Genomic DNA, 17,884 nt, shown 5'->3' with positions numbered 1-17,884 from the left:
TTCTTAAAGTGCAGTCTTCGCCCTGTACGTGTGTCTTCTTTCCTTCGATTGGTGATGCGTTTCACTCTTTTTAAACACTTTTTTGAATAATTTAGCTGGTAGTTGAGAAATGTCTTGAATTCCGATCATAGGCTACTGGGTGTGTGAACGTGTAATACCCGGCTATCAAATCTTCATACTGGTATCTTTGTGCCGCATATGTGTCGACAGGTTTTTTGTTCTATTATTTTGGAGGTAAAGGAGGGGAATGTGAGGAATTTTTCTCACGTTCAAGGTTGCGGGCATTGGAAATGAGGGAAACATGAGAATGGCTTCATACCAGCATAAGGAAATGATAGAGATATGACATACTAAAATGCGGTTCGTGCCACATCTGAAAAGCATACTGGAACGGGTGGTGATAGATCTGTATGCGTTTAAATATCCGTGGCAATACTGATGACATCAAAGGCGAAATATTTCAGTAAAGCCTATTGATTTTGCAAGCAAGCAACTGATAATGTGCGACTGTCCTGTTGCAAATCTCAACAATTTTATACAGTTGTGCTTGACAATAAAAATTAACTTACTAGACGTCCGGTGAACGAGACATTGCAGACTTGCAGCCCTGACTTCTCAAAAACCCGCATACAACTTAATAAACGATTTTTTTACGAAACTATCACAAATCAAGAGCAAGAGAGATGCCATGTTATTGTCAGAACTACAGAAATAATATCTTTCTCACAAATCTAAACCACTTCAGCGGCATGGAGCCGGACTGAAATATTCCGTAGTGTGCGGGTGCCCCGACCAAAGTGCATGACTGAAATTTTAAGTCAGGAAATCTGTTTGGGGAGCCTGAAAAGTGGAGCAGCTAGCTGCAGAAATCGAATCTAGGATAAAGATGTACCTGTGTAATGTAGGTGACAACCGAACTGCAAGGAGGTATAACGGCATGGGGATGTCAGTGACAGAGACACGGGAAAGAGGAAAGAAGTAAGGGTTGTCGGTTTTTGTACACAAAGGGCACACTCTGGTCAATAGCAAATTTTACTGCAACAGCGAAAACTTGTCATATGTTTTTCATTTCTCATGTTTGTGAAAATGTATTTTATTATCTTCTCCCAAAATAATGCCGAAATAGCTTTTGACTTATCGACACATCCTGCGTGTGCGTGTAATGCTCAATATCGTTGTTGATAACTGAATTTCAGACTAAGTCCCGACAATAACCTATTTGACAATGACATGGAGCTTGTAAGGTTACGGTGGCAATTAACCTAAGAATTTTGTATTCAAACATATTCTAAAAAGTATGAGAAGAGCTCTCATTTGTTCGCCGGAACGCGAAAATAATTAGAATTTTATCAAAAACCCTAACATCGTCCCTTGACGAATTCATCTGAAACGGACAAAGTCTCGCTCTCTAAACATCTCTTTCGTAAATTTTGTATTTTCAAGAAATTGAAATTATGGTCAGAAGTTTAATATCGGCTGAAAGAGTGATGGACATGACATACCTTTAACAGCTCTTACAGACTGAACAGGCAAAGGAGAACGATTACATACCGTCTGGAATCTGCCAGGTACGTATGCAAATGTGGTGATGAGTGACGTCACAAACTGTCACCCTTCTGTTCAGTCAGCATGTTCAGGGTACAGTGACGTCACGACCAGCGACTATTCACTTCTCAAAGTTAAATGAGTTCATGGGGATTTTAAGAAGGTATTTAACGACTGATAAGTGCCAAAAAACCCCGACTTTGTCTCTTCAAAGCTCAATTACCAGTAACTTTTAAATGCAGGTACTTTTTCTTGTCCTAGTCCCAAAAAAATGGGAAAATTCCCGTTGTTAGAGCTGTTAAAATAGCCGGGAAAAAAGAACAGTGAAAAATGAAACTGCATTTAAAAGTTAATGCAATGAAGCTTTCAATTAGTACGAGTTTTAGACTAGTTTTCAATTTTGGACAAAATGAAGCATACGTAAACAATATTTTGTGCCCCTGTAATTGTCATATACTTTGTGTTTAAACTTCTCTTACAGGAGAAAAAAAACAAGGAACGAGTATTCTGGAACAAAAGAAACATGATCATTAAATACAGTAACCGGTTATTTGTCTCTTTAAGATATCTCAATAGAACTTAGAGCTGTATGACCGAAAGAACAATGAAGAATTTGAACGGAAAAAGTGAAGAATTTGAATGAAAAAAAGTCGTTTTTATTCGCTTAAAAATGAGAAATTCAAGAAAAACTAATAAAGGTCACCATTTTACTTATGAAAGAAAACATCTGAACAAATATCAAACGACTTACTGAGTAACTTCAGACACAATTGTTAATACTGATGCAATATTCCATCACCTGTTTCTTCGCTCTTGACATAGTGTTCTTAATGAGTGCTTCTACGATTGGTTTCTAGGTCTACCATGAACGATTTGACTTTTGGAAAGAACAAGTTGTTGTATTTTTGCTTCAACGGTTGGTATATCGGAAGTCAAAATATTTCACTCATTTTTATATGAACAAAACGAAATAAAATGAAATGAAATGAAACAGCACCTACCAGTTGCAACCAACAGGCAAATGTCTCGCCGTCTGGCGACGTGACGTTCATCAGGGCTTGCAAGTCAAAGTACCTCTCCGGTCGGGTGCTCCCCGTCAGACGTCCCACACTCGTAATCGTGTGAAATCTGTATCGGATCTGGTGACTCAAGTTTACAAAGAGGGTAGAAACGTGAAATACTCATGCCAGATGTTCGTACTTATTCCAGTACAAAAATAAAATGTCAGATCGTCTACATTGGCCACATCCTGGTAATAATTGAAGGCTTACACACGCGCGCGTATTGCACCGACTTTTGTGCACTTCCGGTTCCCATGCGACAAGACAATCCGCGTGCTCCATGGTCCAAGTCTGACGGGGCATCGTTTCTGCGGTAGCCCGTGCTATTCGTTTCCTTCTGCCGTGACGTGGAGCAAGTCCAGATCAACAGATGACCTTTCCCCTGTAGTCTGATAACTGGAAAATTTTCCTGAATATTTATATTTTTTTACTTAATGGGAAAATTAATGAAAAATTATCACTGGGTACAGTTACTGTCTCTCAGGTATAAGGCAAAAAAGCAAATTTCTCATCCTGGCACACGTCGACCTAAAGCGTCTATTTTTGACATTCTTTTTCTGAAAAAAAATGACAGCGCAAGGCAAAAAATGATAATTCGTATGTACTGTACGACACTGAACGGAGAACGTATTGCCGTCACCTCGTTGAGTGTCAGAGATACCAAGGCATGTACACATTTGTGGAATTATTATTTTCATATCGCGGTAGTTGGATTAGGGAAGTTGAAAATCGATCAAGTGAAAGAAACTTAACCGCATCATTTTCGTGAGAGACCTGTTACAATTTGGTTTTCATATCATGTAAATTGTTAATATCTTATACAGTCTTTTTGAAATACGATGACTGCTTTGACAAAATGGTCTTGTAAACAGTTTACAGGTATAACTCTGTAATATTTTGAGTTGAACTGAAATTAACTTTCATATTTATCAGCTGTTTTGTCAATGTCACGCATACAGATGTCCTTCGCTGACATAATTTGTTGTTTATAGATTCAAACTGCACAAAAAGCAGCGGAAATGACACTTTGGAACACTCACAGCTGCCAGATAGGCCGATTGTGGTCCCACTGATTGCCGGATGTTTTCTGATATAGACCAATACAGGAACAAGCCAGTGCGAACCTTGCGCAATCGTCTACTCCAAAGTCACCGCAAACATTTTCACCGGCGAAAACATGCAATAAATATTTCCGTATTCCGCAACTGTCTCGTTACAAACGCAGTGTCCTTTGGCGCATTACACAGGATGGGGGGGGGGGGGGGGGGGGAGTGCGGGCACGAGGTCTGGCCTAGGCATTTCAAGACAAACGTGACTACATACTCTTAAAATTCAGGGGAACTTTCCCCTGGAAAGTGATAAAGCGATCCCTTGTACGGTAACTCGAATTCAGCATCTTTTCTAAATCTTACTTGCCTTTTTTTCGGGTAGTCATTCATTTATTTACTTTTACATTTACCTGTTTATATATCAGTTACACTTTTAAACATTCAAATGTCATTGCTACCATAACATGTGTTTCTCTCCATTTCACATTTCAAAGCTCACAGTTGGTCTTGATATATTTCGATCGACTCAAATCACCAGATTGTCAAGGTCAATCGTCACTACTGTAACTTGTACTGTATTGTCTATGCATTTCTTTAAGATATAGTTCCTGCTCTCTTATGCCCAAACCCCACCACTTACACCCGAATCCGTGTCGAAATGCCCAGTTTTCATTTTGTAAACACAGTCCGATGCGATTCACGTCCAGCATTCACATTAATTTCAGTCTTAACTAAAATCCACCAGTGGATAACAACATCGCGTGTTGCACACGGTGAGATGCGTTAACATAAATACATAAACGTTAAAACTATGCAGTTCAACATTAAGGAGAAGAAGAAAAACATTTTCTCGTTTCGTAGAACAAAAATTATGAAAATTTTGTCAGTAGTTTTTCGTCACTATAATAAAACAAGGCCCTACATTGTGCCGCAATAACCGCATAGTATAGTTTCCACGCACATTAAATGAAATCGTCACAGCCTTGGGCTAGTTTAATCTGATTTTTTTTATTTACCTTGTGACTAAACGCAGTACCATCACTCCTGAACTTTAGCATTTTGTGATGAATTCATTTTATTTGTTTTTGATGTACGATGAATATAAATATATTTCTAAACCTTTATTTTCTCTGGTTAGTGTCAATAGTTATGCCAGGTTCGACGGCTAACGAAACATGACGGGGCCAGGGTACGAACCGGAAGATATTACCTCAGAAGGCCTCTGTTTTGAAAAGAGGTGGAGGCTTTTGATTTTATGGGTCGTTACTACTTTGATGCGGTTCTGGAAGCGTCAAAATATAATTTTATTGGCAATGTGTTTTACGTTGTTGGTTTTTTCCCACTATGGGTACGCAGTGTTCGTCGACTCTTGAAAGACGTGCGTTCCGCGCGATTGCCTGGCACCGGGCGATGATGACGATATTTGCGTGACCTTTCAGCGGAAGTTAATCCAAATTGCAAACAATCGCCGAATCGTCATCCGACGGGGTGTGTCGGGCGCGACGCTATATTAAGCTACCCTCTGGCGGTGGTGTCTATGGTCTCGCTTTTTTCTGCAATCGAACTTTAAAACCACCGATACGTCCACATTTTCCCATCAAGAACACTGCCTTCTATTTTTTAGCATTGGTCCGAAGAATCAAGTCTGACGAACGAGTCAACAGAACACGATGATTGGAAAAAAGGTAAGTTAGCAGGCTTTGTTCCTAACAGTCGACATGGCCGCACAAGGTCGCTTGCTGCTGCTATTTTCGCTAGTCGGGTGTCACGTTGGTAAACTTTGCATATTGCTGAACTTGAACTTTCACCCCAAACGTGATAAACCCTTGCCGAGGTTCTTTGTTAGTGCTCTACCACGGTCCATTCATAATTGTGGGATAAAGACGTGATACAGGTTTCAAAAAAGCGTTTTATGCAGGGGAGTTTCGTCATTTTTATGTCCTCGTTTCGAAAAGTTACGAATGGTCTCTGCTTATCTGAAGATATTACGCTTCAACTTCAACATTTAATGTACGATGTTTAAATTTTCATGTGTAAGCAAGAGTAATCTGAAAGATTTAGTACTGTGTGCGGGTCTCCACAAACTCTAACCCAGGTGGTTCGGATTTGTAGTTGCACCGCGGGAACCCGCACACAACTGAATCATTCAGTTTAGAGTAAGAGGCAGCCGGTAGGTTTAAAAGTGAAACCAATATTAGATAAGACATCAACAGTAATAATCATCGAAATAACACTGCAGCTGTCTGTATAGAAGTTGTTTAAAAACTCCATCACATGTGAACAGAAACAAAGACACAAGGCATGTAGGCCAATGTATATATGTATGTATGTATGTATGTATGTATGTATGTATGTATGTATGTATGTATGTATGTATGTATGTATGTATGTATGTATGTATGTATGTATGTATGTATCCATCTATCTATCTATCTATCTATCTATCTATCTATCTATCTATCTATCTATCTATCTATCTATCTATCTATCTATCTATCTAAGTGTGTGGATGGTTAGATGGACGTATCGACAGAGAGACGGACAGGTATAAGGACGGAAAAATGGAATGTCTGGAACCTCTTCGGTTTTATCACACCAAAACTATTGAGATATTCTTAACAAGAAGCAAACGGATAAGTGGATGGATATGTGGATGAGTGGATGGATGTTTCATATAACAATTTAACACATATTGTTACCTGAATCAAAAGAACCATGTGCCATAGTTAGGCAGACTGGTTTGAATCTCGTTGCTTGATTTAGTAATCAACACTTCAAATCAAACTGCAATATTTTTTCGCACATTCAAATTTCGTGAACTTTATTTACTTCAGGTCTCGGCTGTTGCATGGTGCAATCGCGTGACCGCTTGGAGAGACAGACATCGTCGACAAACTAGGTTTTGATTACATATTAAGACCGAAGAAAAATCTAAAACATCACAAAATAAATGAAATACGTGTTCATCACGTGACATAAAACAGCAAAGACTATACAGATACAAGCATAGAAGCACTCCATTTCCGTTGTTTCACAATGGCTTCACAGTTTCAAAATTCTGTTTTGAATCAAACCGTTGTCATACTCATCCTCGCGTTCTGTCGCGATGGATTCGCTTCATTTTGTCCGCCGTTCTTTTATCGTGTCGGACTAAAAGATAAATATTTGCCTAAATGCTGACTCACCTGACAGTACTGCACTAATCTCTCGAAAGATGATGATTTTTTATTACAAATGATTGTCCATAATTTCGACTCAAAGTCCAATTATGATTGATCGGTACGACTCAAAGTCCACACAGGTGATATTTTGACGCCAAAACAGGCGTTCCTTTGTTTCTTCAAGGCAGGGATTCGGTTTGAGAAGTTGACTGACGATGGTAACCCAATAGGCGGGGAATCGGCCGTGGCCGATAAGACAAAATCACCGAGAAGCTAGGTTAAAGTCCTAACTCATTCAACAACTGTGCCAGACACACCATGTCATTTCGAGTATGTTCGAAATTGACATGTTTAGCATTATACCACTTCGCATTTGGTACATTTCAGCTCATCGAATAAAGATGACTATTGCGAGAGTGTCCGCAAACAATGCGTTGGTGAGACAGCGAATGCATCGCAATTGAACCAGTTATGGCGGAAGGAAACACCAAATGTATTTACGAAGTAAATTGGAAATGCGATAAAATTAAGATGTGTAACAATACAAGGGAGCTAATGAAGGAACTGCACGGTTGTAAAGACTTGGACAGACTCCATAAATATTCACTAATAGAACTATTGTACATCAGACTGCTGTTTAACTGGCAAGGAAATCTGTTGCCATGTTAAGGTCCATCTTCCTCATATTGCTCGCGCCCTCAATTGTTAAGTCAAGGTTATGGCATAGACAATACAGAAACTGTCTATGGTTATGGGGAACTTCAAACTGCCAGTCACGGTTGTCAATAGGTCTCTGATTTTACCGATATCCATTGATTCAGCTTTGTTCTAGCTCTTCTCTCTGTCTCACCCTGCCAGGTATTTGCTATCTCCGTCGTCCTTGGAGTGGTGATCTCCCTGATCCTGGTCTCGTCCAATACCAGCAGCCACGAAGAGCAAGATACCAGAGATAGCACTATAATTGACCAGGATTGCCAGGTTACCATGACACCAGCTGGGATCGTCACAGGAGGTAATTTGTGTAGAGTTCTTCGGGTCCTGGCACTGTGTCTGCGGGCGAGATAGACTACGGTTATCGCTCGAGTTCCACTTACCTTGTTCCCTGGCAACAAACTGATCCAGTTTGAACAAACTGGCGCGGTTTAGGTTTTAGATTTTATTACCGTTTTTTTTCTTTGTCTCAATTTTTGTGAATGAATGAATGAAGGTTATATTCATTTATTAATAATGCAAAATATCGTATCTGATGTGATATCATGTAGTACTAGAAACGTACTCACATGTGACGTGACGAATATGGCAAATGACAATTCAATGCAGAAATTCCATATTTCCAGCATTAAGGCAATTTCTTTGTAAGCTTTTTAGTGGGTAAAAATCGAAGTCAGTATTGTATTCTAGCCTTCTGTTCAAATTTCCTTGATCAAGTTGTAGCTACAATATATGTTTGCAGTAATCATTTCAACGTTTCGCCAAAAAAATAAACAGAACGATTATGTTCTTACTTGTTGAGCATTCCTCAAAAACAATGTTCTTGGATTCATCCGGCAGACTCTTGTACAGCAGACGGAGATCCCGACCATAGTGATGGACTCTGCCGCGTCGAGGACAGCGCCGAACCCACCGAAGCAGGCCCTGAGAGTGAAGGTAAAGAAACTCAAGTTTTGCAGATATATCAAAACCGACGCTGAAACTGCCGCTGACTTTTGGCAAGGTGTGCTTAAATCGTCACCAGTGCTATACGGTCTCCCCCTCAAAAGATGTCTTCATCTTTCAATGCATTATGGGCTTAAAATCAGCAGTGGCTGTCTATATACTGGAGACCGTGTCTTTAGCAGATCTGAAATCTCAGAATGGGATAAGTTACTCTCACCTGAAAGATTTCCGTGTCATGGATCAATGACGTGGCAGTATGAAACGAGCTTTCCTTGATAGTTTGTAAATGTTCGAATTATATTTACACTTTGCGAATGTTTTGTTTTTCTAAAGAATTTAAATGCGTTGAAACACTAGTTTTCTGTTCAAATCTCACCAGAAATGTTTCCTTGTAGTGGAAAGCAATCACTTTCAACCACAGACGAGTTCAAAATTCGACATGAAAAAAGGACATTGGAACTTGTCGATCAGAAACATACATGTGCATATGACAAGAGATCTTAAAAATGGAAACTATTTTAAAGACCTTTATGCGACCGCCTTATCTTCATTAGACTTTCACCGCTTTCAACGTTTCTGCCGTGAATCAACTTTCAACTTCATGAACCTCGTCCAATGAAAAACTTTGACAGCAGGAGGCCATACACTATGCCAAGCGAAGCAATATTGACCCATGACATGAAGTTTGTCTGTTTTTGTCTGTATCTGATGAGGTCTTGCATTTGTTTTGGTCGTACCTTTCAGGGGTTTCTCTAAATGCTGTAATTACTTGACTTTTCATGCATGTCTCCGTATTTAACCTGCGTTATCTTATCTTTGCAGCTGATAACAATGATCCGGATGAGATCGTCTTCAACGATGATGAGCAAGGGACGACGCCAACAGTGTTCTTGGTCGTGAGTACCCGAACTGCTGTATCAGCAAGTTGTCAAATTAAAACCCGTGCCATCTTTATCTCTTCTGTCGGGTTCATAACAAACATGTTGGGCGAGCTTTACTGTTTGTGTAATCACTAGATACCATACCTGGCTACCATTCAAGGCCGAGAAACATTTTTTTCGTTATGTCCAACATTTTGGCGCAAAATATGTACCATCTCAATGTTCTAATTTCGACGCGATAAGTTGACCTGTCTTCACTAAGCCATCACTGTCCTACATTCTTACAATCCATATTTAGCGGAAGAAAAATGTAGTGGCTCGCGTGGAGAGTGAAAATCGAGATCAGTATGGTGCTGCACTTTTGCTCTGCATCGCAACAGTCTAAATGTGTGCACCCACTATTGTTAAATAAAGTGGTTATACGAGCTAGAGTATCGCTTAAATTAAGTAAGAAATGTCGGCTCGGAGCCATGCCTTAAAAGTGTACTTTTACCAGGTTATTACTCATATTTGCAGCGCGACAGTTTTGTTGAAGCTGCTAAATTCTCGCTTGATATGACCGTACGTACCATTTTGCGGAGTTGTTAATCTCGAAATAGTAGCGCGTTCAACCGTGTGTAAATGAACATGGTGCTTAAAATGTTCACACACCGGTTCTGTTTTGGCGCCTTACTACCGAGCCCTGATGCTTTACGCTGGCATCAACCATGGGACAAATGATCACCCACGGAGATGTTCACAGAGACGCAGAGACAGATGTGAAGCTGGACTGGTCTGACTGGTTGACTGCCAAACAGATGGAGAGGCAGGAGGGAACAGACGTACAGAGAGACGTGTAACATGGAGACAGAGACAGATAGCATGTAACAAATGCTTAAAAAGGATGAACGAGAGGCTATATATCTAGATCTGATGCAGAATGGCCATTGATACAAAAGTCATGAGGGTTTTCACTTTCTGTGAAACAAACAAAAAAAACAACAAAACAAAAAATCGATCGGTATGTCTTTGAAAACTCACCGATATTTGTTTCAATCTCGACACATACAAATGAATCAGTCAGAGTGTGTTGAACTTGTTAAGATATTTAGACATGCGCTGTTTCTATTTCAATTGACACAGTTTGCAGAATTATGGGACTATAGTACCTCAGAGAGACATCTCAATAGGACAGATATTCTATCACCAAATGCACAAACCAATCACTCGACCTTTGAAGGGACAGGGGCTGTAAAAATCTAGAGAAAGAGATTCGGTTGAAACGGGTGTCGCTACTCGCATGGTGGGAGGAAACTAACATTATACACTGAAATTGGACAATTAGATTGACCCGTGACCTCTAAGGGCATCCGTCTTAATCGCCTGTCGAGGGAGTGCAGCCGAGTTGAGTTGGACGTGGTGCCAATGTTTGCTGTACACTCAGGTGGATCTAAGATTGTTCCGAGGAGAGCTGTTGTCAGCAAACACATTATATTGCCGTTGGCCGGCTTCTCTCACTTCTACCATGGACAGATATGTCCATACTTTGTACCTGTGGCTCGGATCTAGATGACCGAACTTCGAAACGAAGAGCTCACGCACACATCACCTGTATTTGGAAAAGCTAGTCCAGAATCCTTACAACCTGACTGTTTCACCGCTCGCCTGTCTCAAGTCCACGTCGGATTGCGAACGTTTATCTTTCAATAACATCGAACAAAATCTTTAAAATGTCAGGGAAATTTTCGCATTATCATTGAGAACAAAGCCATCACCTCTCTAACAGTGCATAACGGGCCATCATTGCCTCACAACCGAGATGAGAAATTCGTCGATCTCCATTTACACAGCGAGGAGAGCGGCGTCGATAGTGAGTGTCCGTTACGTCACTGTGTTTGGGCATTCCCGCCCACGGAAAGTGGCAATTGAGCGAAGGTTCACTGACACTTGGACAGCCACACCGTGTGATTCAAATACTCGCAGCTTTGCCGTTGTCAAGAAACCGGCAACTCGCAAGTTTTGTGAGCAAACATCAATCAATGCAAGTTTGTGCGACACGACTATTCTTAAACGCCAAGTGCAGCCCTGAGGAGTGGTATGCGAGAGCCAACAGCAGCCACATCCCTGAGTACAAATCCGATCTGACCTGATCGTCACTCAGTCATATACACTCTTCACTGGCCTTTCTTCAACTCCGAGCCTCCATAGTAGTCAGATGTTCCAGTAAATTGTCCTGTTTTGCCTCTGTAGTAGTTGGGCCGGCACTTCGTACATTCCTTGATGAAATGATGGCTATAACGATTATGGTGTTTACGCTGATATCATGGCAAGATATCTTCCTCTGTGTTTCTGTTGTCTCTTTTCAGACGCTTGTATTACGGATATCTCGCAATATATACAAAGAATAAATATAAAACAGGCCGAAGATTTAAATTTATTTCAGTCTCGGATCAAGCACTGTTATTTTTTTGTATGCAGATATCAGGACAGTCACTTTTCAGTAGCGTTGTAACTTGGAGTCGGTTTACACTTGAAAAAACACTGCTGTACAAAAATAAATCTATATACATAAGTTTAATCGCCTCGTGGATATAGTCTGAGAGACAAGATAGGCAGCTCTACCGCAAAGAAATTTCAATGGATGTTTTAAATTTGGAATTCTGTCGTTGTTCAAAGCCTACATTTTCAGTTGTGTCCCTACAAAAACATGTTCATGGAAAACTTTCAGACAAAAGTGTCCTAAAAATTGGGTCAACTATACCGATATGGAAGGGAGCACGGGTGGACAAACGCAACAAGTTGTACATTTCGCTTGAAATGGACACAGAAAATCGTTCCAAACGGAAATATATACGTTCCGTAACTGATGATGATAATGCCAACGCTTCCTGCGTGGGAATTATTATACTAATTATGTTTTCTCACCTGCTTGGGAAAATTCAGCCTCCCTCCCTTAAATATTCATGGCTCACTTCTTTTGCAAGCCTATTATACTAAGTATCCTTAACAAATAGTACATGCATGCGTAGATTCTTTCTGTTTAACTTGAATATTGTGGCGGCAGCCTGCATCGACGTCAGAGGGTCGACTCGACTGACGTGGGAGGAGGCAGCGGCACACGAATCCCTGCTGCAGTACATGTCAACGCCTACTGTCGATAAAAAATGCATAACTCATATTTTCGTATGATTGAGTCATATTAATATTTCATGACAGACCTTAGGAGCGTGTGGAAGTGTCGAAAGCACGTGAAATATGCGTAATCGATTTCTGCTGATAAAAGTTGTGGACCTCGACCGACCATTTTTGCTCTCTTTTGTGAACGTGTGCGGAGTCAATATCGAAAGAGAAGAACAAGATTGTAGATTCCCTTCTATATTTATAATATGACATTGAATGTGCGCAACTCTGAGGAGATTCTTTGACCAGGAACCTTGAATCACAAATGTATCTCGAAACTGTCCATATATCACCACGAAACTTTGATGATCATATCACAATATGCAAAATCTGTTAAAATGGAGTAAATTTATTCAAAGTAACTGCATTTAGAAAAACAAAACTGTTTACAGATCAGAATTTGACATAGCGGGATTCCCACTCCTGAAATTTTAAAAGGTGCGATTGTAGCCTGGTACGACATGGTTTTCCGGTATTTGATCGGCTGTCCACAAAATATGTGAGGTGCATCTTTTGTGGGGAGCCGATCGCAGCTATAATCGTACCTGTAATGTCAAAAGGGTAACATGTTCTACAAATAACAACTTTTAATGCTGTATGTACACGTGTTTGCGCTAAAATGCAAAGAATGCTGGTCCTCTGTTGAAAAAAAAAGTTGAGACTCCATTCTGGGTGAAGGGTCACACCGTCAACCCGGCAAAATAACTGTAGGGGTTCATAAATTGTACATTACGGGCAATCTAAATATTTGGCTCTTCGTATCAATGAGTTACTAACCTTGATGCGTCGGTTGGCAGCTTGCAACTGGGGAGTGGGCAAAACAGCGCTTGATAAAAAGTCGAATGCTCGGTTCACCAACCAACATTCTGTACTAAGCACCGGCTCCCCCTGCTCGTCCAAAGCCATCCAGCAATTACTATACAGCGATACGAGCGTGCATAATCACAGTCACATGGCTTGGAGAAATACGGCTTGCCGAGTGTTTGACACTTGCCTCCACCAAACCTCAGCGATTCTCCACAGCATTCCAAGAAAGTCGTCACTCCTATCCATATTTTTCGCCTACCTCATACTCAGCGCGCTTTCTCTCGTCGACGGAAAGCCGATCTCCTGGTTCAGACTCTGCGGCAGGTCGCGGACGGAGAGAAACGTGGTGAGCGCCGTTATGACATCACTGAGCACAGACCTGCCCGAACAGGAATGACTTCATTAGTCGTATCAACCATTTTCGAGCAAAATTGCCCCAAACTGGTTCTAACCGCCTTTGTCCTTTTTTTTCCTGACAGAGAGAAGATAGCACGGAAGGCAGTCCCTGCCAGCCCAAAACTGAGGCTCAACTATACGACCAGCTTCGAAACCTTGGTGAATTCAACAACCGCTACATGGGAATAACACCCGATAACTTTCCTGACATTCTGGAAATTTCCAAAGTCAAGGTAACATTTTGTCATAATCATGTAGGCTGCAAGTACATTAAACTGAAAGAATATGATAAATCTTCCATTCCACTTTTTAGCAATACCTTACACGAACTATGTCATAGATTTTCTCAGAATGTTCACAGTATTACACGTGTGATTAAGAAAATGAATTCTGACAGTATACTGCTTTATCACAGACACCATGATGCACATCACAAATTTGACTTGACGCGCAGTGAAACAAAACTTCTGTAATTGCATCAAGAATTTCATATTTATCTTTGACGTATACAGTCATCGGTTATCTCGTCATAAATTAATTTATATGATATGTCAATCAACAGATTGATTGACCGGTTGATCGACTTCAAACTTCAAAGTGTCGTTTGCAGTGTCATGCCATACCAAAGTCTGCTCTTATTTTGAGTTTTTTTTCCTGTTTCGATCAACCACCATCAAAGTAAAAATGAAAATTCCAATACTATTAGGTCATAACGTCTTTCTGAATATGTGTTTCCATGTAGAATGACACGTACGAACCGGAAAGATTCAATCCGCAACGAGCAAACAAAGTCCTCAAACACCAGATCGAACAACTGATGAAGACTTACGATTGGTCAAAAGAAGAGGCCACTGCGCAGGCGCAGAAGCTAGGGCTTCAGGACATCAAAACCCCGGAAGAATTGAACATCTCGCGACGAATGACAAGAGATGTCGACGGAGGTTAGTTTAACGCCGCAAGCACTTTCCAACAAGTTTCAGTGATACACGCTCTTCGTAGGCTATTTATTTAAACTTCCGATCAAAAATCACCGATTAGAAGACTTGAAACTGATATGCACCATTCAGCGTTTAGTGAGCCAGCTAACACGACGGATTTCCTCTCCGCAATTTGCTATTAACGCACGAGGCTAATCAAAAGCAAATTTCAGGTAGCTTTAATTATTTACATAGCTAACCAGAGTCCAGGCAACGCAACTATTGTGAGATTTTTTTGACGTTTGAAAATCAACCTTTGTACTCCCATAACCTTACGTCATACCGTCCTGCTATGCGAACAAATTACAACAAAATTTTGCTGTAGACATACACAATGTCTACAGGAGGTACTCGTATACTGAGAGGATGTATTCGTATACTAAGAGGAGAAAATGCAAATGATACTAAAGCTCTGTTATTTTTTTGAAGTAGGCGAAGGTACCACCACGATAAACTATTGTCTGCCACGAGGCTCTGAAACGGAAGATCGCTTCATTCGACTCTGCACTGTCTGCGCTGCGACGACAGAACTGCCAGAAAATTATTTCCCCAGGTACATCAACGAGGCCATTTGCGACCCTGATGGTTCTGGAAGGGCTTGCTTCCCATTCGAAGGCACCACAGAAGGTATGTAACGTGAAATGTCCATACATGGACTTATTCCACTGAAATATCCTTCAGAGATTGTAGTGTTGCGTAGGGATTTTTGCCTGAATTATTTTACTTTTGGCGTGGTCCGTTATCTGTTCCGACATTTTAGCTCATGGGGCGTCAGGTAGTACGTCCTGGTACTCAATGCTGAGTAGGTCATGAGAAGATTTTCAAAAGACGATTTGTACGTCAATTGACATTTACCTACCCAGCCCTAGTGACCCCACAGTTCAAAGGGGTCGGCTCATTTTCATCACACATTTAAATATCACCTTTGCTGCGCATCACTTTTAACACACAATATGTAAACACACGTGTTGTTAGTATGTATGTATGTATGTATGTATGTATGTATGTATGTATGTATGTATGTATGTATGTATGTATGTATGTATGTATGTATGTATGTATGTATGTATGTATGTATGTGTGTGTGTATATATATGTATGTATGTATGTATGTATGTATAACATCAGTTCAATATGCTCATTCATGATTACGCTTAACAGGAGATCGTTAATATTGAAACTTGATTTTCTCTAATTCGATATCTATATCCGCATCCTATCTATCTAGGGCATGGAATGTGCAAACAACGAGTGTTCAATCTGAGCATGCTCAAACGTACTGGGAACTGTGTTCCGACGCAAGGAGACGGGGAAGTACTCTACCTTGAGGAATGGGAGGTTTACACGCAACCGATCCGCGTCTGGTGCGATTGTGAACTCTATAGACAATCTTTTTTGGCAGAAATGACAAAATAGAACAATATAAATCATTTATTGGGTATATGACTCTTTTACGGACGTCTTAACCTCCGGGGTCACCGTCTCCCAATAGAAGACCTACACCAACATGTGCTGTCCGACGCGACGAAGTCCCACATTCACGTCTAGTATCCCAGTCGAGGAGTGCCCGAATGAAAAAAAAAACTAGGTCAGGTTATTACGGAGGTAGGGAAGCTAGTAGATTTTGTGTACCTCTCCATGGTTACAAACAGACCGACATGTCGAGCACGTTGCTAAGGGTAGATTGTGCCTCGAGGATAGATGTTCTTACTCTCAGACTTTTTACAATGTCTCGTTTGGCCTACCACTTGTGGGGCTCACTTTTTGAAGTTTATGCAGTAAATACAGTTCAACTGCTTAATTTTGTGAAAATCGGTTATGTTATTTATTCCCATAGAGATGGCATTTTGAATTTCAAATATCGGTAAATGTTTAATAATTAGTTTCTCTAGTGCCAAAATTTGCCATTCTCTGTTTTTTATTCTTGATTTTGAAAGTTAATGGTTGAAAGTTTGAACAAAAGTCCAAGTCTTTCATTTTCGAGGCGCGAACTACCTTAAGGAGTAGGCAAGTACGATTTTCGTGACAGTATATTTTCAAGCTAAATATACCACAGAACTCCGCTGGCTTTACACGCTGGGGGAAAAAAACAAAAGCAAATATTGCTTTAGAAACAGGGGCGCTATCATAACTTTGGGAACCGTTGTCAACAGGAACCCCCTCAACCCTTTCTGTGTTTTGTACTAATAATGATAAGAAATTAACTATATTTTGAGACATTATTTATTTCAAAGACCTTTAGAAAGCAAAAGTAGCTCATAGAAATCGACGCGTGTAAGGTATAGTGGGTGCGGCCCTTCCACTGCAACAGCCAAGCTGCATTCAAGATCCGCAAGTTTATTCTCAAGGTCGTCCTTATACCCTTACACTAGACTTTCCCGACATTCCTCTCCTTTCGTTGATGTTGTTTTTATTTTGTATGGTCTCGTAATTTCAAAACTATACATTTTAGGCTATCATAGTTTTGTTTCAGAATTGTTTTACATCATGCGCCAGTTTTTTTGCATTAAATTTTGTAAATACTACCGAAAAGGGTGAGTGTGTCGTCTTGTTTATTCGCCTTTCTCTGACGAAAACTCGAAAAAGAGAAAATTCGGGCTGGTTTCATAATAAATGTAATAAATACGTGTACGTTTAGACGTGAAAGTCTGAAGTGGACTATGTTACCAAGCCAATTTACACACAGGAACATACTAGTAATCAACTGATGAACATGCGAAGCAAAAGATCCGTCATAAAATTGTAAGATTTGAATTTTATCCCATTGGCGTAGACTTCCATTCTGGATGTCAAAAGTCCAGTTTGCTCACTGTCACGTATCTCTTTTTGTGAACAGAAACACGTTTAGTAGTAGCACACAAGGTTGTTGATGCTAAGTATGGAAGTCGCCGCCAGCAGGTTAAAGTTGAAATCTTTATCGAATGAATTTATTCGACATTGTTCATGAAGCATGCAACATAATCAAAGACGATGTTCATTCTCTTTTAAATGAAATTCCTTTTTTAAAAAAAATGGAAGGGGGCGCTATTTGTTCAACTGAACAGCGTGTTTTACAGTGGTTCAGTTACCATCGCTGCCGATGTGCGACGGCTCAGTGTGTCATGTTGATTGCCAGACTTTAATCATTTACACCAACTTGGGGAGTCTGAAATTGCGTCTATTTTGTAGCTGGTCGGCTTTTGGAAACGCTTT

General features: G+C 40.4%; 1 protein-coding gene across 5 annotated transcripts; it reads left to right on the top strand.

Annotated features, from left to right (window-relative positions):
- Positions 1–1,448: 1,448 nt before the first annotated feature.
- Positions 1,449–17,224, top strand: LOC139120234 (uncharacterized). Of its 5 annotated transcripts, XM_070684458.1 has the most exons (9): positions 1,449–1,568; positions 5,280–5,340; positions 7,675–7,828; positions 8,368–8,463; positions 9,295–9,368; positions 13,799–13,948; positions 14,458–14,656; positions 15,122–15,319; positions 15,921–17,224. In XM_070684458.1, the coding sequence occupies exons 2-9, from the start codon at positions 5,326–5,328 to the stop codon at positions 16,106–16,108; spliced, it is 1,074 nt and encodes a 357-aa protein (XP_070540559.1). In that variant the 5' UTR covers positions 1,449–1,568; positions 5,280–5,325; the 3' UTR covers positions 16,109–17,224. The 5 variants fall into 5 exon arrangements, with proteins under 5 accessions (XP_070540559.1, XP_070540558.1, XP_070540560.1 ...); XM_070684457.1 differs by lacking the exon at positions 1,449–1,568 and having other exon boundaries at positions 5,134–5,340; XM_070684459.1 differs by lacking the exon at positions 1,449–1,568 and having other exon boundaries at positions 5,141–5,340; positions 15,125–15,319.
- Positions 17,225–17,884: the final 660 nt, after the last annotated feature.

The sequence above is a fragment of the Ptychodera flava genome, chromosome 20 (assembly GCF_041260155.1).
Source record: "Ptychodera flava strain L36383 chromosome 20, AS_Pfla_20210202, whole genome shotgun sequence".
Classification (NCBI taxonomy): Eukaryota; Metazoa; Hemichordata; class Enteropneusta; family Ptychoderidae; genus Ptychodera; species Ptychodera flava.
This window is presented reverse-complemented; position numbering and strand designations above follow the sequence as displayed.